We start from the raw sequence: 21,735 nt of genomic DNA, 5'->3' as shown, positions 1-21,735 counted from the left end.
GTACTAATGGCACTGGGGAGGAAGGGGTTAACAATGAGAGGCAATCAAAGGGTTAACTGTGGAGGGGAGTGTTTTACTAGGGGGTGGGGTGGTGTGCTTCACTATAAGCACACTGATCAGGACGGCTGAGCTCAACCATCCCAAGCGGTGTGCCCAAACTGACAGGGAGGAAAGTTGCATTGTAAACCTCCCTATGGACTCTCGGAGCTGCGATCGGCGGCACGGGTAGGGCGTTTGCGCGCCTCATGTGTGCCCCATACCCGGAAATGCAGGATCGCATTTATATACGTGATCCTGAGCACAGGGGCTGCCTTGCTGCAGTATATGTATTGTGAGAGGTCCCCTAGTGGTTAAATAACACAAACTTTCATACAAAATATTACCCTCAATCCCTTCTCCCTCCCATAACCCCCCCCACCACCACCTATAGCCCCCCTCCCACCACCACCACCAATAACCCCTCCAACACCATCACCACCTATAACCCCCCCTTATTCTCCCTATTTTCATCTACCTCTTGTTCCACTGGTGCTATTCCATCTATTTTCACCTCACTCATTCTTTCACTCCTGTAAAAACATTAGTTCCTATCTATTACCTCTCTTCGTTCTTTATGCTACAATCAATTCTAGGTATCCTCTTGATATTTTGAATTTACACCACCTTTCCCATATTTTTTTGAATTCTTCCATTTTATCTTCTCCGATACGGTAAAGTTCCTCCATTCTGTATATATACTCCACTCTATATACCCAATCTTTTATTTTTGGGGTCTCCTGTGCCTGCCAAAATTTGGGTATAAGTCATTTTGCTGCGTTTATTAGGTGAAATAAAATCATATTCTTATATTGCTTCACTGTGGTCTCAGATTTGTGAAATAGACACACCCAGGGGTCTTTTCTTAAACGAATCCCCAATATCGCCTGTATATGTTGAATTATCATCTGCCAAAACTCTTGTATGTTAGGGCATTCCCACCGTATGTATCATTGTTCCCTGAAAAAACTTGCTTTAGGTTTTAATACAGCTTTAACTAAACCCTTTGTGTAGTTATAGCGGCCTGTGTATGTCTTTACATTTGAGTTAATGCTCTCTACTCTAATAAGCCCTATGCATTGTGTCTCTTCCTTCTTAAACCACAGATTACATGTAGAGTTTTTTGGTTGCTTATTTATGAAGGTCAACTGTGACCACACTTCAACAGCACAATAGAAATGGGATCTGAAAATTTCATAGGGCGCATTGTGTTTGTTTGCATTCCTTGTGCCTTAAAGCATCTTCATATCACAGACTTAAGTGTGCAATTACCTGATCAAAACCTGATTTGCCCTGTGCCCTATTGGAAGTGTGTTAATTTCTTATCACAGAATTTCATCCACACGGCAGTCAATAAATAATTCATGTTCCTAGCTCTTTGTTGTGAGTCCCTGTACTGCACACAGAGCGTTGGGGCTGACAGCTGTGTCAGGACAAGCACCAAAGATCTGACATGACAAGTGACTAACAAGTTTCTTTCACTCTATAGTAAGGGAAAACAATGACCCAAAGTACAAAATCCAAAATCCTGCAACAAAAAAAAAAATGATACAGTTTCTTTCTCTACACCTAGTATTGTGCGTCTTCTCTGAACCGATTCCCAGCCCGTAACCTCTGGTCATTTTTGTGCTGCCCACCCCTTTTATTCTCCTCACTAGCTTGGCCATTTACGCTTGTCCACGGATCAATATGAACAATTCTTGAAGAAATACGATGTCACTATGGCAACCAAGCCACAAATTCTCAGTGGAAGGCACTGAGACCAGTTCAGAATTCTCCTGAGGTTTCCAGAGTTATAAGGAACAGTGTTTTAAAATTCAGGGATGGACACACAGGGAAGCCAGAGCAATTCATTGTTTACTGCCAATATAATGATACCATATTTGAAGAATCCTATTCTCAATCTGGATCCCTGTCATCAGTTTTGTTCAAGCTTGAGTGTGCCTCATATATCTTCTGTAAGTGGGAATGCTGTGTACATTGTAGATCGGCCGCTGCTGTTTCATTCTTTGTTAGAATAGGCAATGGGAACAATAATACACAACTGTTAGGATGTGATGGTAATCGAAAGGTGTTTGAGATATTGCTAAACAGAAATGGTTCAGATCAGCTTTAAGGTTTTGTATGCAGTGCATTATTTATATTGCTGTTTATGCCAGTTGTCAAAATGGCTGCAGATGCAAACGATGTTAATATGTATGCTTCAGGTGTGGAGCTTTCTTTGGCTGCTATATTTCAGACAGTGATAAGCTGTTATCTAGTTTACTAGGAGCAGAGATCCCTTTAGGAAGATAACCTTGATATACAGAAAATATTTTGAAAGACCATTGCAAGTATTAAAAGTTGGGCCATAGTGCTTGTCATATCAATGCCTTCACCTGATTTTCTAAAGCGGAATTAAACCCTACTTGAAAAAAAATGTTAAAATAAAAAAAAATATCGAGGAGCTTTATGCCCTAATGTACTAGTAGGCAAAAAATATTAGCATATTATGGGACACTTAGGGCTCATGTACACTGCAGCTGATAAACTCATGTTTAGGAGCTTTTCAGCATTTTTTTCAGCAGCTCCTTAACTCACCCTAATGTTTTCCTATGTGTCCATGTTCACACCTTCATTTACAGTCGTTTACAGGCATTTGAGTTTACAATCGTTTTTTTGAACGCAGAAAATTGCACGTAGCAGTTGATTTTATCAGCGTTTCAAATTCAAAACGCTTGTAAACGCGGCAATTCGCATTTGAAAACTTTTTTTTAACTTTTCCAGTTCCCAATGCTGTCCAGAGCCTTTTTTCATCATGAAAAATGCATGCAAAGCATTTTCAAGGTACTCAGATGGATAACACAAAACACAGGATGTTCCTACCAAGCTTGTCACACATTGTAATGACCAATTCACACCTCAGACCTCTGCCACCCTTAAAACAAAAAGATATGTTAATGACCATTCACACCTCAAATTCCTCATGAAGACCCCCTACCAGGTGACCTTAATGACTCACTCCACCAGACACCTTTCCCACCCTTGGAAACAAAAGAAATGTTAATGAGCAACTCACACCTAAGCTAATCTCAACACATACTGCTGTCTCTGCTTCTACTCTCTGTATTTCTCTGAAACAGTCTGAAATAGTTAATAATGTACCACTTTTCAGTGCATTCTGGGCATTTGGGAAGTTCTCCTGTGCTTATCTTAAAAAAATGCTTCTAAACCCAAACGCACATAAACGCACATAAGCACGGTATGCAAACGCGGCTAAACAGACATTTTTTAACCTACGTTTTCCATCAGTCAGTTTCCATCGTTCAGAAGTGTCCCGTGTACATGGTACCTTAAAGCGGAGTTCCAGTCAGTTTTATGTTTATTAAAAGTAAGCAAAAAACCTGTAGCTGCCGACTTTTAATAAATACAGACTTGCCTGTTCCAGGGTCCAGCAATGTACTCACCCGTGCTGTCCCTTCTCTGCCTCTTCTCTCTCCTCGTTGCCGGCATCACAACTGTGGGCACCAGGCTGTGACAGCTTGCAGCTTCACAGCTGGGTGCCCAATGCGCATGCGCAAGTCACTCTACGCATTCTGATTGGTCCGGCAGTCTTCTGGGACCTGTGAAGGTTCCCAGGAGACTGCGGGAGGAAGGAGGGGGACGAACTTCCAGCACACTTTGCTGCGGTGAATTGAGCCAGAAGTGGGAGCGGGCACCTGTAAAAATCCCCCCCAAAAGATTCCAGATATGGCAGTGGAGAGGGGGGGAGACAAACAAGCAGAGCTTACACTTTTGAGTGGAACTCCACTTTAAAGTGGTTGTAAACCTCAGACATGAAATCAGGACAAAGCACATATTTCTATAGTGTTTACTTGCCTCTCTCCAAAGCACTAATTGGGTTATTTACTAAAACTGGAGAGTGTAAATCTGGTGCAATAATGCATAGCAACCAATCAGCTTCCAGGTTTTATGGCCAAAGCTTAACCATTTCAATACCGGGCAATTTTACACCTTCCTGCCCAGGCCATTTTTCAGGTTTCAGCGCTCTCACACTTTGAATGACAATTGCGCGGTCATACAGCACTGTACCCAAACTAAAATTTTATAATTTTCTTCACACAACTAGAGCTTTCTTTTGGTGGTATTTAATCACCGCTGGGGTTTTTATTTTTTGCTAAATTAACAAAAAAAGACCACAAATTTTGAAAAAAAAACACATTTTTCTTTGTTTCTGTTATAAAAGTTTACAAATAAATAATTGTTCTTCATAAATTTAGGCCGAGATGTATTCTGCTACATGTCTTTGGTGAAAATAACCCAAATTAGGATGTATTTTTTAGATTGTAGGAAAGTTATAGAGTTCACAAACTATGGTATAGATCTGAATATTGATCAATCCTGAAGTACTGACAGCCAATCTAATTTCTTGAGGTCCAAGAATGTCAGAATAGTACAGATATCCCCAAATGACCCCTTTTTGCAGAGTAGACAGTCCGACGTACTTCATAAGAGACATGGCAAGTTTTTTGAAGTTGTATTTTTTTGTCATAATTTTTTGGAAAATGAAAAAATGAAAAAAATTATTTTCACTATTTTTTTTTTACATACTGTCACCAGTGCAGTACAGCGTCATCATATAACTGGCATGGCGGTGAACAGGGACACAGACTGGTGACAGTATGAAAAATATATATATATATATATTTTTTTATTATATTTAATTTTTTATTACATTTCTTTTTATTTTTTTTAAGATTTTGTTTTTCATATTTTACTATGACCAAAGTAGTACAATGTTACCATAGTAACATTGTACTACTTTGGGGAAGTGATCAGTATTTTTTTTTTTTTTTACACAATTTGCTTATAGCAAAGAATTAATTTGCTATAAGCAAGCATTTACCTGAATGAAATCGATTCATTCAGCTTTTTTTTTTTTTTTTTGTGCTTAGCTGTGATTTGGTCACAGCTAATCACATGACATGTGCATATGATTAGCTGTGACCATTCACAGCTAGGCACTAGTATACAATGGATGGCATCATGAATGAAGCCATCCATTGTATACAACTGTCATGTGACCTGCTGTGATTGGTCACAGCAGGTCACATGGTACCAGCAACGGGAGCCGGTACTCGGATCTGTCATCGGCCGTGTCTGAGGTGCATGGCCGGTGACAGATTGCACTGCTGCGCCGCTCTGCATTAGCGCAAACTGCGCATGTGCGGGAGCACGCCAAATGGCGTGCACCCGGAGTGCAGAGGCACATTTGAAGCCGCCAAATGGCCATTGGCCGGGCGACTAATGGTTAAATGAACGCAAACTGAAAGCTGAGGTTAGAAGCCGATTGGCTACAATGCACAGCTGCACCAGATTCGGAGTGCACCAGTTTTAGTAAATCTCCCCCCAAATGTCATTTCTCTCTGCTGTCTTGTTCTAGTTCTGTTATCAGCATGAGTCCCCTTGACAAGTTTGGCTGACACCAAGAGCAAAAAAAGGTGAAAGGAGAGGAAGCTCCAGCACACAGCCTATGATTGACAGCCTCATTTATGTTCCTGTGTGTTGTGTGAAGGGAGCAGGGGCGGACTGACCATTTGGAAACCCTTCCCTCCAATCAGCTCTTAGAGCTCTTATACAGTGTGTAACTGCAGCCCCCCATCCACTGCTTTATGAGTTTGTGAAAAATCCTTTCATCTCTGAGTTTTACAAGTATGTACAGAACACATGGCTACAAATAAACAGGTACAACTTATGTAGGAGGATTTGTTTCAGCTCTGTGCATCAGCTGAGGCTAGTCGCTTCAATAGGTAGAAGCAAGGGTTTACAACCAGTGTAATGACCCCCTCCAGCACTGTGGTTTCAGCACCCTTAGCAGTCATGGGCACTTCCATATTATTTCTGGTTCAATCCCGTGACAGGCTAGGCTGCGATGACATCACCCCTGCGTATTAGCACAGAAGTCACATCATCATGCCACAGAGCTGTGCTGTAAATGTGCATGAGCTACACATGCACAGCTCTGTGTACACTAACACTGACAAGTAAGGAGAAGCATGTATGATTGAATAGACCATTATGGTCTCATGTGTTATCAAAATTCAACCTATCATTGTTTCTTTTTAAGATTATTTCCACTTTAAATGGTGTTGGTGACGCCTGCTATTTATAAAACTCATAATAGTGGCTAGACATTTAGGGCTCATTCACATTACCATTCCGTTTTCCTGTGCAGGCTGGTGTCCATGCTATAACAGCTTTGGGGGGCAGTGCCTTACGTTTTTTAATTACGCTGTTTTGCTTTTTTTCTCCTTAACAGCTTGCTGTCCGCCCTATAGTAGAAATACTGCTACAGGGCGGCATGGGTGTGCAAAATCACGTATATATACGTGATGTTGAAGTTCCGGGTAGGGGGCATGCGCGAGCAGCACGCGCACCCTACCCAAGCCACCATTTGCGGCCTCGGCTGTCAATCACTGGGTGATTACTCCCGACACCCGGTGATTGCCTAGTAATACTAGAGGGAGAAAACTGTATGTAAACAATACAGTTCTCTCCCCTGTCAGTTCCTGCACACTGCTTTGTATGGCTCTGCACAGCAGATCCATACAAGGCACTGTGCTTACAGTGAAGCACACACACAGCACATAATGCGAAACAGCAGTTAGTACAGTGTCACAGCTTTTTATTAGCACTGATCACTATACTGGTGTCACTGGGGATGTCAGTGACACCAAGTCAGTTCCCCCCAGTGTCAGAATGCCTGCTGCAAAAATTAGATTTTTTACATTTTTTTACTGGACGTGTTGAACAGCAAAAAGTCAAAAATATTTTTTTTTCTCAAAATTGTTGGTCTTTTTTTTAATAGCTAAAAAATAAAAAAACGCACAGGCAATCAAATACCACCAAAAGAAAGCTCTATTCGTGGGAAAAAAGGACATACATTTCATTCGTGTGCAGCTTTGCATGACCGTGCAATTGTCAGTTAAAATAACACAGCACCATAACGCAAAAAATGGCACGTCAGGAAGGGGGGTAAATCCTCTGGAGGACAAGTGGTTAAAGTAGATCTTAACTCTAAACTCTCTCAATCAGTATTAACTATTTTGAACTCATATGCTACTAGCATTAGTAAATAGAGAGGAAGGTATATTTTCATGTTTTATTTTTATTTTTTTTACATTTCTTCAGTTGCTTCCTGGTTTCTGGCCTAGGCCAAAATGATGTCATACATCCCAGGCGTCTTTAAGGACATTGTTTTCTGTCATCTGGAGGTGGGAGGAGTGGCTTTCCTTTGGCAGATGGATTCCAGGAAGTAAAAGGCTACATGAATCATCTGCCCTTACTCAAGATGGCCACAGACAGTAATGCTAGGAGGTGTTTTTCAAAGTAATTTCTAGGCAAAATAAAGACATGGATGGATGGGTGAGTTTGCTTTGAATATTAAAAATGAATTAAAAAGTGTTTTCAGTTTGTGGTGCTCAGATACAATTTAGTTCCACTATAAATTTTTTGAAATGCAACAAAGTGGCATTTCATTTGTTTTTATACACCACAACTTAGCTGCAGTGCATAGAAACACATGAACAGAGAGAGCTCTGGTGCAGTGTATAAAATGCAGACATGCTGTTGGCTTCTGAACAGCTCTGCACTTCACCTGCTGCCTCCATTCTAATGCAAACAGGCCACATGGAAAACTCCATGATACTCCAGTTTCCTCCCACCTGAGGATCATTGCTGATCTCTGATCATTAGTGGTTTAGGAAACAGATGATCAGCGGAGAACATGTTCTCCGCTGATCATCTCAGCACATAGATGGCCAGTATATGAAGGAGCAATGTCAGCCCTTCACTGGTGATCTGTGTTCTCCTTCCAGATTCTCCAGCCCAGAGGTGGAGAATCGGAGGAACCGCAAACTAAGCAGCTATAATTTACAGCTGCTTAGTAAACAGCGTTTGACTGATTTTACTGTAATCTCGCAAGATTATAGCAAAAGCAGCCGTTTTCCAGCATTGAAAGCATTTGTAGATCGCTTCTCCCTTCATTCGGAGAAGTGAGCTACACCGCTTCATAAAAAGGCATTCAGAGGAGAACTCTCCTCTGAGAAAGCCGGAGAACTGAGCAGTGGTCATTTACCGCTGCATGATAAAAGGACACCTTAAAGACATGCTGGTATGTTAACTAGCTCCTTTCTAATTTGGCATGCATATGAGGTTGGGACCTTAGATTGTAAGGTCCCAGAGGGAAGGGACTGAGGTGAATGTACAATATGTAAAGCATTGCATAAATTATCAGAGCTATATAACTGCCTGTAATAAAAATAAATAAATTAATTAATTTTCTGTAGTGGTGAAGACACACAATTTATGGGTTGCTGTAACTAGAGCTTGCCTAATGTTCTGTATTGAGAATGATTAGCGTAGAGATGCACAAGTGATGCCATAAAAAAGGATTGGTGCACTATAATATAAATGTACAACCATCAGTCACTCATGGCAATTTGAAATGACCCAGGGTACATACCATGCTGCACTCTTTCACTGGAAATGAAATCTCAAGCCTTTTCCTTGGGGACAGGTCAGGGGATACTGTCAGCTGTCCCCTGTCAACTCAGCTACAAGCCTTTGAGATTTCTTAACTAAACTGACAGGCCAAAGAGGATGAATCACACAGATAACATACAAGCAAGCCTTTGAAGTGAAATTTAATTTGTTAAAAAATACACTAATGTCACAATATATTATAAAATAATTCAACTTCATATTTGTTAAACCTATACATTTGAAAGAAATGTGAAAAAAGGACCATAAACTCTGTGAGCTCGGTAAGCTGCATGCATTGGGATAGCTTCAAATTAATTAAGTTTATGTAAAAATAGGTTTGCCTGCGTCAGCCTCTACACTCAGCTCATTATACTGCCATTCTAATACTGACACCAAGTCTACTTTCAGAGGTTGCCCCTTGCACATATATTTAAAAAATGTTTCAGTCTAAAACTAATTATAATGAAGTGGTAGTGTCAGCTTTATTTTCCTAGCCATAAAGGTTTTGGCCAATCTAAGCCTTGAATTCTTGATGAAAGAGCAAAATGAACTATCTCCACACTGAGTGACCCTTAGAGGTGATTATTAATTTGCAGCAGCAGCTGCTAAAATGGTATTAGTCTGTTGTATTTTACGAGCACAGATGAGTAATGGTGGTTTAAGTCCAAATGCCACTTCTTACCTGGACTGTCTGAGTCCTCCAATCCATTCTTCTCTTGAATTGACTCTGGCTCTTGGAAGTTGACAGTCTTTTCACTTTTTGGCAAAATCTCAGGTGCTGCAAATATAGAGAGACATTTATTAGAACTGTATCGTAACCTTAGTTTAATAATTTTTGCTACCACTAGGAGATTGTTCCATAATAGAAAAATGTTCAGTGGAATGGAGTTTTGTCTGCTATAGAACATTTCAATCATTCTGAACATTTTTCAAGCTTCTAGTATGCTACAATGCATGAAAATATGCATAACATATTTAGGTAGTCTTGTTTTGGATTTATCACATACTTTATATACTAAAAAAATCAAGAATGCTCATATATATTTAAACACATATACTTTATAAATGTTAAAGTAGATCTAAAACATTACTGGCATTTAGTTTGCTTAAGACTGTGTATACTAAGTAACTGCCCATTTTTACAAAATTCTGTTTTGATTTTTTATCCCTCCTTTTTGCATCTCAGTGCTAGTGGTTTTCTCTATCCTTCTTTAGCAATTTCTTGTTCACATGCAGCTTCAGCTGCAATCAGTACTTTGGACTGAATTTCTGATAATGATGGCATTGGACACAGACTGAGTGTATCCAGGTCTGATCATCTGTAGGTAATTGATGCATTTTCGATTACATGTAAATAGCTGCAAATGGCTGGAGGAGCTGTCAATCTCTCTTTGCTTTGAATTGGGTCTCATGCCTTCAGTTGTTCGCAGAAAACCCTGATGAGTCTCCTGTGGGTAATTGAAGCCCTACATGCAAGTGTGACTTGGGCCTTAAAAACTCCCTATATAAAAAACATCTAGGGAGGTAATGGGGGGTGAGAAGGCCTGTGGGATAAAGAGCTAGTATGACTGCAACATAAAACAGGCAGGGCATGTCTGCCTTTTCTTTCAGAAAGTAGCCATGCTATACAGCCAGAGCACATGAAAGAGGTAGTTGAGTGGCTGAAAAAGCTTTCCTTGTCTTCATTCTCTCTGACAAAGAGCAGCCAGTTGTCTGCAATGGCTGTAAATACACCCTTTTCTTCCACCTCCTCCTCTGTTAATCCCACCAGAGCCCTAAAAATTAGCGTGAAGGAGTACTTGTAGATGGAATTTTTTCAACACACCATCAGTCAAGATACAGGGAGATGCACATGAATTCCCCCATCAGATGTTGAGGATGAGTTAGAGTGCACCAGAAACAAAGACGGAGGGCATATCAGATGGGGAACCTCAAGAGGGTGGAAGAGATTGGAGAGGAGGAAAGTGAGGGAGAAGCAGAATAGCAGTGAGGGAAAATGCTGTCCAAATGCAGGGGTGGCTTACAGAGGACTGGAGGGAGCAGCCAACCTGATCCAACTAGCTGCAATGCCTCAAAGGTACAGGCCACTGCTATTCCAAGAGCAGCTCCACACAGCTCTGCAGTCTGGACCCTTTTTCATGTATCTGCTGCTAACAGCACCATTGAGTTTTGCAGCCTCTGCCTGTAGCATATCATATGGGCAGCAAAAGGCCCGCACTATATCTCCTCATTCTGCAAGATTATCAGTTAGCATCATCTGTAACATCTGTAGCCTTAAGCCATAGGAAGGCAAGTCAGAAGGGGTTTCGGAGGCTTACCTTATGCTTTTAATGGCAGGGTCCACATAAACATGGACACATGGTTCAGCAAGCACGGGCAGGAATATTACATCTCCTCGACAGCACACTGCATCAATTTGCTAGGAAGAATTCAGGATGAGGCACACTGCTGGAGCTTGTGGTGGTGAACATATCTTGCGCATCGGTGTAGATAACAATGCAGTCACATCTACTACCTCCTTCTCAATGGTCTCTTCCACTGGCTTCTTAGAGCCACCAGTCACAACCAAGTACTCCTGAGCATGCAACAACCCAGACAAATGCTGACTTCCTGCCACCTTGTGGTAGGCAGGGTCGAGTGTGACGGTGGGATCAACCTACCGTCAACCTTTCGGCAGGGAAAGTTCACACACGCACCTTGCCAGGCATGTCCTGAACCACATCTTTCACTCTTATATTGTGATGTAAAGAAGCTTCTTATATACTGTCCATTTACTGTACAATATGTGTGGCTATTGTCTCTGGAATAATATACTCTTATCTTTTTTTTTTTTGGGGGGGTAAAACCTGCATTGTCTCTCCCTCTTACATTGCGGCCTAAGGAAGCTGCTTATATGATGTTCAGCTACTGAAGCTATTCTCTCTAAAATAATACACTCCAGACACTGTACAATATGTGTGGCTATTTTCTTAGATAATACACTCTATAAACTCTATCTTTTTTGTAAGTCAAAACATGTCTTGTTTATTTGGAAATAATTGTGGATATGGGGATGGGAGGGTGTTCAGGGAATGCAGAGTTATGGTTTTGAAGTGTTTTTCTGCACTCTGTTATGACATTTCAATAAGAAATTTAAGAAACTGAATAACTATTTTATTAAACTGTTTTGCGACTGGTAACTTGGTACAAAGTTGAAGGCTTTAACTTTATTTTTTTTAGCATTTTTCAATTGCTTTAGAACTGGTGTATCTGCTACTTCTACCATTTAATTCAGGTCTATTACCACTTGATAAAAAATCAGGTGTCAGATTTCATGTTGTAATAAATCAGATTGGGATGCTGCTGTATTTAGGCCAAGAAATAATGCATAAGCTAACATATCAATTACACATCTAAAATATCTGACGCCAGAATATGGTGGCACTCCCTGTGAAAATTTTACTGTCCTGTAACACCACATGCAGCTCAAAGGTATCTCCCAAGCATATAATTAGGGGGATTGGTGTTTTTACTATTAAGTTTCCCTATGAAGTTGCATTCAAAGGAACCTCTCCCCATTGTGCAGTATTTTTTGTTTTTTTTTGCACTTGTATGGTAAGCCCCCCATGGCAGTGCCTAGCTCATCATGCCATTTTTGACAATCCCTTGTTTATTAGCCTTAAAAAAGAAGTATGGGAATGGCAAAAAACAATCATACTCACCTAGATGGCTGCAGCACCGATCCAAGCTGCAGCTGTCCCCTGCTTGTTCTACCTTGAGAGCTAAATGATCAAACACTACTGATTGCTCAGTTATCCCCCTCCACTCTGAGCAGAGGCTGGCTCGCTGCTCTGCCACTCCAACTCTCACTAGAGCACAGGGCTGGGGAGGGGGCAGAAGGGGCTGGTTAAGATTCTCAGCCATACTGAGAGGATGAGCCAGCTGCCATCTCAGGCATGTGGGTAGATCCTGACTGTAAAGTCAGGATCTTTCCCTGCTGAGTGATGCCAGCCAACAGCAGGCTTTAGCCCACTGATGGCTGAAAGCGGGTCACAGGAGTATAGCTTTAAAAATGTCCAGAATTGATTTTTAAGATTTGTTTCATAGATACAGTATTACCTTGTTATAACAAAAGTTATTTACACGTCTTCTCTTCAATCATAAACAGCAAAAACAGGGCATTCAGTCTCTGCTTATGGTTACATGGGTTGACTCATGTTAATCTGTCAGGAAAGGCCTGCCCATAGTGCAGGTAAAGCTCCATGGCGCACAAATATGCGCATGCGCAGGGTCCTTGCAAGCCGAGAAGATGTGCAGGCACTTGGCCATAGGCGCGCGCACTTGCGCGTGCGCATCCAGATGCGCGCATGCAGGCGCGTACCTGTCACTAATGCTGGTGCCATGAGGGCTATTTAAACTGTCTGCTGTGGTTGTCTCATTGCCGTATGGTCTTTTCCCCTGCTCGTGTTTCCTGATTTCTGTGATTGATTCCTGTTGCCAAACCAGTCTGTTCCTGACTTCTGCTTGATTGCCTCCTGCCCTGACCTCTGGATTGTCTTTGGATTATTCTTCTGCCTGCTTCTGTCTGATTGATCTGCTGTTACTGAACCTGGCCTGTGACCCGACTACTCTTCCTCCTGCTGCTATAAGCCTGATCTGCCTCGCCAATATCGAACCCGGCTCGTCTGACCCTGCATCCTCAGCACGCTGTGCTTCAGCATCCATCCATCCATCCCGCATGGCTACATCTGCACCCTGCTCTGGTCTGCAACTCATCAGCCCACCAGCTGTTACCAGACTGATCTCAGGCACTCATACCTCACCGTGCACCTGCGACTGCTGTCTCACCATCAGCGCTCCTCGAGCTGGAGTTGTACGGGAGGCCTGCCTCTTCACGTCAGGCTCACTATCCAGGTACGTGACAAAATACTTCCTTTTTGTCCCTTTTAGCCATCAGGGCGTTCAGTTGGTGTAAAACAAAAATATAGTCATCATTATACATCAGCAGGCACAGATGCACTGATGGATAAAAGGGAAAAAAGGGAATGATTTGCATGACTCTACTCACTTACCCATAGGCAGAGAGTTAGGTCTTAGCTTTTGAGTTTTCTACTGGAAGTGAGGACATATAAATACCTTCAAGGAGGGCAATGCTGTATCTCAGTTTTTTAGAGGTGGGCTTCTGGTTTCCTTTTGTACTGTCTCACCATGACCTTAAAATTTCTTTTACCAAAGCTTTTCACATGTGCAGTAGTATCTCTGTCTTTTTGTAGCTGCTGAGTTTATTTGCAACCACAAGAGTGTGTGCTGCACATGTGTGGGGCTCAGGAGAAGGCCAGCACTTGCTCTGTATCTCTAGGGAAGGCCATTATAACAACTGGTCCATCCTCCAAATTTTAAGTAAGCTAGAGCCATCCACCATCGTTGTTGTAATTTTCATATGGTTTGTAAATTGTATAATTTGTGTGGATAAGTTTTGTGGTTAATTTTTGTTTATACTTTATTGTAGAGAATCTACAGGCTCACTACTCCTGATGAATCGACTTTGTTGAGAAACATGTGGAGGGCTTTATGCTTTTTGTTACCCATTTATCTTGGATGCTTTTCTAACAGACCTGGGAAATCAGTGTGATAATATAGAGCCTTAACAGGGTTATATATTATTGGTTTTATTTATGTTTTTTGAATTATTGTAAGACAAGTTTAGTTTTATGTATTTCAGAGTGTGAATCTCATGTTCCTTGGGTACTGTAAAAGTCCATTATGGGGTCTTTTTACCATCTTAGAAAGAAGACAGGACAGAGCTTTGAAAATTCAAAGAGTCTTAAGTGTTTGGAGCAAATAGTCTACAGGTATGGAAAGAGCATAAATGCATACATGTTAAATCAAATTAGTTAGGATTATGGAAAGATGCTTATGGGCTGAGTAGGGTATTTTTTTTATAAAGGTGAACTAACCCTAAAGGTGAACCAACCGTTTCCCAGGATATGTTTCAAACATAGTGTGCTGAAACTACAAGGAAAATTCATTATAATGGCTACCAATGACTAGGCTAAAATCACATTCATCTTTTGTTTAAAGTAAATGAAATGGGAACTATAATTTCCAGGACAACCAAAAAATTTAAGTGTTACTAAACCTACAACAGTAAACTCAGTCTGTATAAACAGCAAACCATGCTTGTTATGCTCACTGTGGAACCTAAGCGGTAATCATCCGCATTATGTAAAAAGACTGTTTGATCCTGTCTTCTCTGATCTTCCCCTTCTTCCACAGTCCCCAATCCATCTGCTGACAGTACAGAGCGCTAGGAGACACTCTGCACATGCTCAGTTTGGTGCGTATTGCTAAAGAGTTTTTTTTTTGTAAGGGTGCATGTGATCAGCACAAGGTCAATCAGCGCTGTCCACGGGTTATGCAGCCTCATAGAACAGTCAGAGGAAAATGAAAACTCCTCCTACAAGATTAACCAATGCTCAGCCAGTCACTAAGAGAAGTCACAAGACTGCTATATAATGCTGATGAGAAAAGGTCTTTAGCAGTTTATAATTACTAAAATAACTGCTTCCATATTGTGTGTACTGTGGGGGACCAGATATAGTGAATGCAGGGTCCTGGGTCTAGTAACACTAACTTTCTTTATCTAATCAGCACTTGGGAATGTTAGCCAGGATCATATTGGGTTTTGTAGTTGAAAGAATGTCTCAGTTTTTGAAAATAGAACATTTTACCTAGAACTTATGACTTTATGACCTTATGTGTACTGGCATATTACTTTAGTGAACATGTGCATTTGCACCTTTTTTTTGTTAGTGAATGAGCCTCCGTGAGTGTTAAAAGGTGACCACATAACACTTAATGGCATCCACTTACTGCTTTTCTGCTTTGAACTGCCTTTATTTAATGATGGGATTCATGTAGTACTGATGCAGTTAGCTTTTGTACCCACTGCTAGAAAATGCTTCTGTAAACTTATAAACAATAAATGATTTTAGTGCGCTTCAGTGATTATTTTTGTCATCCTGTTTATTCATGTCACTATTGTCTTTAAAGATGACACATGAAAATGTAGGACATGAATAAATGAAAAGCTATTCAAAAGGTTACCACAAAAATGGACCACAGGGAATATCTATAGATTTATAGATATTTTCATCCCATACAGTAACATATTTATGTATGTGTAAGTATGAAGTGTATGAAGAAGTGTACAAGAAGAAGTATGAAGAAGTGAAACAAATTTCTCTCATTTTTTGTAAACCAAAACTTTTTTTTAGCTTTTGAACAAAATGTTATGAAATATCACAAGAATCTTAGACAATAATGGAATTCTATTCTATTGTCCCCATTAAAGGAAGGATCCATTGCCCAAAGGAAACAAAGAAACCATGTTTTTTACAACCTGATTTGACATTTAAACGTATAGCTGAATAATTAAGTTGAAGTTGCACTTAAACCCAAAACACTAAAGTGTTATTCTGCCAGAAACAATGTATCAGAAGGTGTCCATATCCTGGTGACATGACAGCCTCCTCCATAATAGAAGTGGACTCGGGAAACAAGCTTTTTGTTTGTTTTACAACAGAAGAGATAGGTTTAACCAACTATGAGTCACAGAATCTTAAGGAATCTTTTATGATTAGAGCAAATATTCAGGCAGATATAAAAATACCAATCAATGCAGTTATCTATACATTACACATTCTAAATGTATTTGTAAAAGCAACTATTGTAAGCACCTGAAAGTGCATATCTTACTCTTGAAATTCCTGGTACAGCAGAACTCAGACTATAAGAGGTATGGTCAGCACTCTAAACTAATCAGACTCTGCTACAAGCATGAAAGGAACATTCTATAGCAAGGAGAGAGATGACCCCCGTAACCCCAGTCTGCTGCTTTTTCTTTACTAGTAGGTGACCTAGCTGTACTGTTTATCTGTAAAAGAGAAGAGTGAGGTGGCCAACTGGGCCTGCTGTTTAGCAAGGCTTTGTACATCCAAGTACTAGCTGGACAAAATTATAGAACATTTGGCAGTTAAATCCTATATGTGTATTTTATTAGTGTACTTAACAGTTCAGCTGAAGTTCAGCTTAAAGTGATTGTAAATTAATTTTTGTTTTAAATAACAAACATCTTTATACTTGAAATTGCACAGAGCAGCCCCAAACATCCTCTTCTTGGGTCTCCCGCTAGTGCTCCTGGCTCATCCTTTCTGTCCAGTGCCTTGTGCCTTTTCTGTCCAGGCATTTGTGGGTGCTCGCTTCCGTTGACACAGACAGTGGGACTTAGCTCTGCCACCAGCTCCCTCGTCATTGACTTTGATTGATGGAGCTCCCTCATCACTGACTTTGATTGACAGCAGTGGGAGCCAATACCTCCTGGTGCTCCAGCAAAGCCAGTGAGACCCAGAAGTGAGAGGAGAGAAGAGCTGCAGATATGCACAGAGCTGGATTGAATAAGGGCTCAGGTAAGTAAAAGGGGTGGGGGGGGGGAGCTAAAACAGATACCTAAACATTTTTTACCTAATGCAAGGACTGCATTAGGTGAAAAATGCTTAGGCTTTAGAACCATTTTAAATGTTACAACTGAATTGGAAATTTAAGTTTTGATTGCAACCTTGTTTTTGAAACTACGTGATAATCAGTTGCCAATTTCCACAACTTGCCTTGTTTATTTATGCAGATTATTTATTTTGTCATAGAAGCTACTTTTAAAGACTAGGTGAGCAATTATATATCCATAAGACTACTGATTGATGTTTGCTTATTTTTGCAAAGTTTATGTAAAGTGGTTGTACAGCTTTGTTTTTTATTGTTTTTAAATGCTAGGAGAAAGCTCTTTTGGCGCCACTTCTCCTGTGGGGCATTTGTTTCTGCACTCCTGTGAGCCGGATTCGGTCAACAGAGGGTTTAAGCCTTCTGTCAGTCAAAGTCACAGAGCTGATTCAGGTTCTACAGGGATTCCGACAATATTGTTGGGATCCACTCAGAGGCACACTGCTGATAGCCTGAGCCAGACACACACACACAGCCAGGTGCCCCTCCAGTGAGTGCTGGAGGGGCAGAGCACAGAATAGTGACTGACAGTCAATGTGGTCTCAAGTACTGAGTGATCAATGGTCTTTGATCGTTCAGTTCTCAATGTAAAGCCAGCGGAAGACAGCTGCAGCATTGGATCGATACTGCATCCACCGAGGTGAGGAAGAATGTTTGTTTATTTTAAATCTCACATTTTTCTTTTAAAACCATACAGCATAAAGAAGAAGAAGAACTCAACTGGTTAATACATTTTAATTTGTTTAATTCCTGGAGATATTTTATTTTGGTTATTTATGTGAGCATACTGAAGTGTCATATCAAGCAATAAGGGAAGAACAGGAGGCGCCAGCTAAGTGCAGTATGTGTGTAAAGATTGTTTATTAAAACGGTTAAAAACACTCACAAGATGGCTAAAAACTTCAGACTTATCAGATAGTAGGTCCTTAGCTTGCCCCTTTAGCAGGGTCCCCTGCTGTCATCTAGGCTGGAAGATGGGAGAATGGAGCCGGGACACCCTGTGTACATCAGGAAGTGCACAGGAACCAGCGTGGAATGCATGGGTGGAAGTGATGTCACCGGCAGGGGGAGAGGATAGGGACCAGTGTCAGGCTATCATGCTATGCGCTCAGAGCTGTTTGCTCCTTCTAGAGGCCTGCGGGTGCATTATCAATAACGTCCTTATAAAGTGGACAGGGGAAGGGAGGAGGGGTAAAAGAACAGTAGAACTACAAGAGCAAGCGGCTCAGTATACTATTACAAATAAAATAAATACTTAACAGAAAATAATCTCCTTCCTAGGAGAATACTGTTATAGCTGATAAATAAGCATATATGTACAGACATCTATAAATAAGGAACTTATAAGACCATGATTTGGATAGAGAAAATCTTGTGTTATAAACACACTAAGGTAATGCATTGTCATAAAAAATATGGATACATTATAATGCACATATCAGTATATATAAGTGAATGAGGGGGAGGCAAATTCCATAAGAAAAAGTATAATTAAATTGAAAATAAAACATAAAAATTGGATCATTTTGGTTACAAGCAATTTTCGAGAGTATACATATCTCACATGGACAATTTTATAAAAAGTTATAATACTTACTAGAGATGTGGTATAACAGGAAATTAACCCCCATAGACCATATGGATCCAGTATCCCAAATTAAAAAGAGACCATATGGGTCCACTGTAGAATAATCAGATGGAAACAATTAGACGAGGTCTAGATGAAAAACATGAAAGTACTGTTTTTCTATCAAGTAATTATTAAATAGCAAGAGCAGACAGGTGGATCACAATAGTGTATGTTTCAATGAGTGTTCCAAGGGAATAAATTCAATATGTTTCTTGTTGGCACAGACGTTTAAAACGTTCTGCCACAGGAAATGTTTTGGGGATAGCCTCCATCACCCAGACTCCAAGGCCTTTAGTGGATTTATGGTGATGTTCAAGAAAATGTCTAGGCACACTGTTTATCACAGCCACCCTCTATGAGGCATCTATGTTCTCCAAAATGTTTGCATAGGGTCCTGGTGGTTCTTCCTACATAAAATGACCCACAGGGGCAAGACAGACAATAGATTGCGTATTCAGTAGAACAATTGTAGAATTCTTTTATAGTGCATGTTTTCCCTTTTACCGTAAACACTTTGGGGTTTATTTACTAAAGCTGGAGAGTCCAAAATCAGACTCCCTTCTGCATAGAAACCAATCAGCTTCCAGGTTTCATTGCCAAAGCTTAATTGAACAAGCTGAGGTTAGAAGCTGATTGGTTTCTATGCAGAAGGGAGTCTGATTTTGAACTCTCCAGCTTTAGTAAATAAACCCCTTTCTGTCCATGTTGTACAAATGAACAAGTGAGACAGCCTCTTTTTGCATTGGTACATGCCTATGAGTGGAATTAGGTAAGTGCGTTGTATGGGGATATCTGCTACACTTTTGATTTTACTGGGAGCTATTCTGCTTTTGATGTTCCTAGCTTTACGGTAGGATACCTTGGGATTGTGTTTAAGGGACTACTGAAAGAAAGGGTCTTCAAGGAGTATTGACCAATGTCTCTTCAGGATGTTCTCCATCATTCTGAATTGAGCATGAAACTGTGTTGTGAAATGAATGGATTGAGTGGAAGCCCTATCAGACTGGTTTGTGGATGAACCAACATAGCGGTTCACTCCTACGTTAACAAATTGGGAACACTCCTACGTTAATAACAACAACCCATTTGCTGCCCACATAATATACTATGGTCGCTACATAGACAACATAGTAATCATATGGGATGGCTCAGCTGAACTGGTGGATCAATTCACCCAATACTGTAACCAGAACCATCTTGGTTTGAATTTTACTTATGTTAAAGATCCCCATTCCCTTGCCTTTCTAAATCTAGAATTACGTCATGATGCTGGACTTATTTATGCTACCAACTACATCAAACCAACGGCTGGCAATTCTTTTATTTGTTTCAACAGCTGTCACCTCCCAAGATGGGTACATAACATACTCAGGAGCCAGTTTTGCCGACTCCGAAAAAACTGTACCAGAGACAATGATTTCTTACAACGTGGTCAACTTCTCACTGAGAAGTTCCTAGACAAGGGGTTATTACTCCTTGAAGACCCTTTCCTTCAGTCGTCCCTTACACACAATCCCAAGGTGTCCCACCATAAAGTTAGGAACATCAAAAGCAGAATAGCTCCCAGTAAAATCAAAAGTGTAGCAGATATCCCCATACAACCCACTTACCTAATTCCACTCATAGGCATGTACTAATGCAAAAAGAGACTTTGTCTTACTTGTTCATTTCTACAACATGAACAGAAAGTGTTTACTGTAAAAGGGAAAACATACACTATAAAATAATTCTACAATTGTTCTACCGAATAAGAGGTCTATTGTCTGTCTTGGCCCTGTGGGTCATGTTACATAGGGAGAACCACTAGGACCCTATGTACACATTTTGGAGAACATTGAGGGTGACTGTGATAAACATAATGTGCCTAGACATCACCATAAAACCACTAAGGCCTTGGACTCTGTGTGGTGGAGGCTATCCCCAAAACATTCCCTGCGGCAGAACGTTCTAAACGTCTGTGCCAACAAGAAACATATTGGATTTATTCCCACTGAACATTCACCCCGGGGGGGGGGGAGGGGTGTTAAATGAAGAAATTGAAACATATACACTATTGTGATCCACCTGTCTGCTCTTGCTATTTAATAATTACTTGATAGAAAAACAGTACTTTTATGTTTTTCATCTACACCTTGTCTAATTTGCTGTTTCCATCTGATTATTCTACAGTGGACCTGTATGGTATCTTTTAATTTGGGATACCGTACCCATATGGTCTATGGGGGTTAATTTCCTGTTACAGTACATTTCTAGTAACTGTTACTGTATAACTCTTTATAAAATTGTCTATGTGAGATATGTTTGCTTTTTTTATGATAATGCTTTTACTTGTTTTATGATAATGCTGTTACCTTAGTGTGTTTATAACACAAGATTTTCTCTATCTAAATCATGGTCTTATATGTTCCTTATTTATACATGTCTGTATATATGCTTATTTATCAGCTATAACAGTATTCTCCAGAAATGAGGTTATTTTCTGTTAAGTATTTCTTTTATTTGTAATCGTATACTGAGCTGCTAATTCTTGTAGTTCTACTGCTCTTTTTCCCCTCCCCTACCCTCTCCCCTCCTCCCTTCCCCTTGTCCACTTTATATAAGGATGTTATTGGTAATACACCCCCGGGCCTCTAGAAGGAGCAAACAGCTCCAAGCACGTAGCCTGATAGCCTGACACTGGTCTCGATGCTCTCCTCCATCCAGTGACATCAATTCCGCCCATGCATTCCACGCTGGTTCCTGTGCACTTCCTGATGTACATAGGGCATCCCGGCTCCATTCTCTCATCTTCCAGCCTAGATGACAGCGGCAGACTCTGCTAAAGGAGAGAGCTAAGGACCTACTATCTGATAAGTCTGAAGTTTTTAGTCATCTTGTGAGTGTTTTTAACTGCTTTTAAACCATCCTTATACACATACTGCACTTAGATGGCGCCTCCTGTCCTTCCCTTACTGTGTTCCCTACAGAGCTGGTCACACTCTGCGGATGGATGCCGCCTCTGCCTCTTAGAA

The 21,735-nt window shown here is 40.6% G+C and overlaps 1 protein-coding gene across 1 annotated transcript in view; it reads right to left on the bottom strand.

The window, feature by feature from the left end:
• WDR72 (WD repeat domain 72) overlaps positions 1–21,735 on the bottom strand; it is a 379,206-nt gene that overhangs the window by 10,792 nt on the left and 346,679 nt on the right. Inside the window, exon 19 of the mRNA XM_089690609.1 lies at positions 9,242–9,337. Coding sequence (XP_089546735.1) covers positions 9,242–9,337 — 96 coding nt within the window. The remainder of the gene's footprint in view (positions 1–9,241; positions 9,338–21,735) is intronic.

The sequence above is a fragment of the Staurois parvus genome, unplaced genomic scaffold (genome assembly GCF_062004578.1).
Source record: "Staurois parvus isolate SC_StPar_1 unplaced genomic scaffold, SC_StPar_1.0 ptg000536l, whole genome shotgun sequence".
In the NCBI taxonomy this organism is placed as follows: Eukaryota; Metazoa; Chordata; class Amphibia; order Anura; family Ranidae; genus Staurois; species Staurois parvus.
The sequence above is the reverse complement of the archived record's forward strand: the minus strand, read 5'-3'. Positions and strand labels throughout refer to the sequence as shown.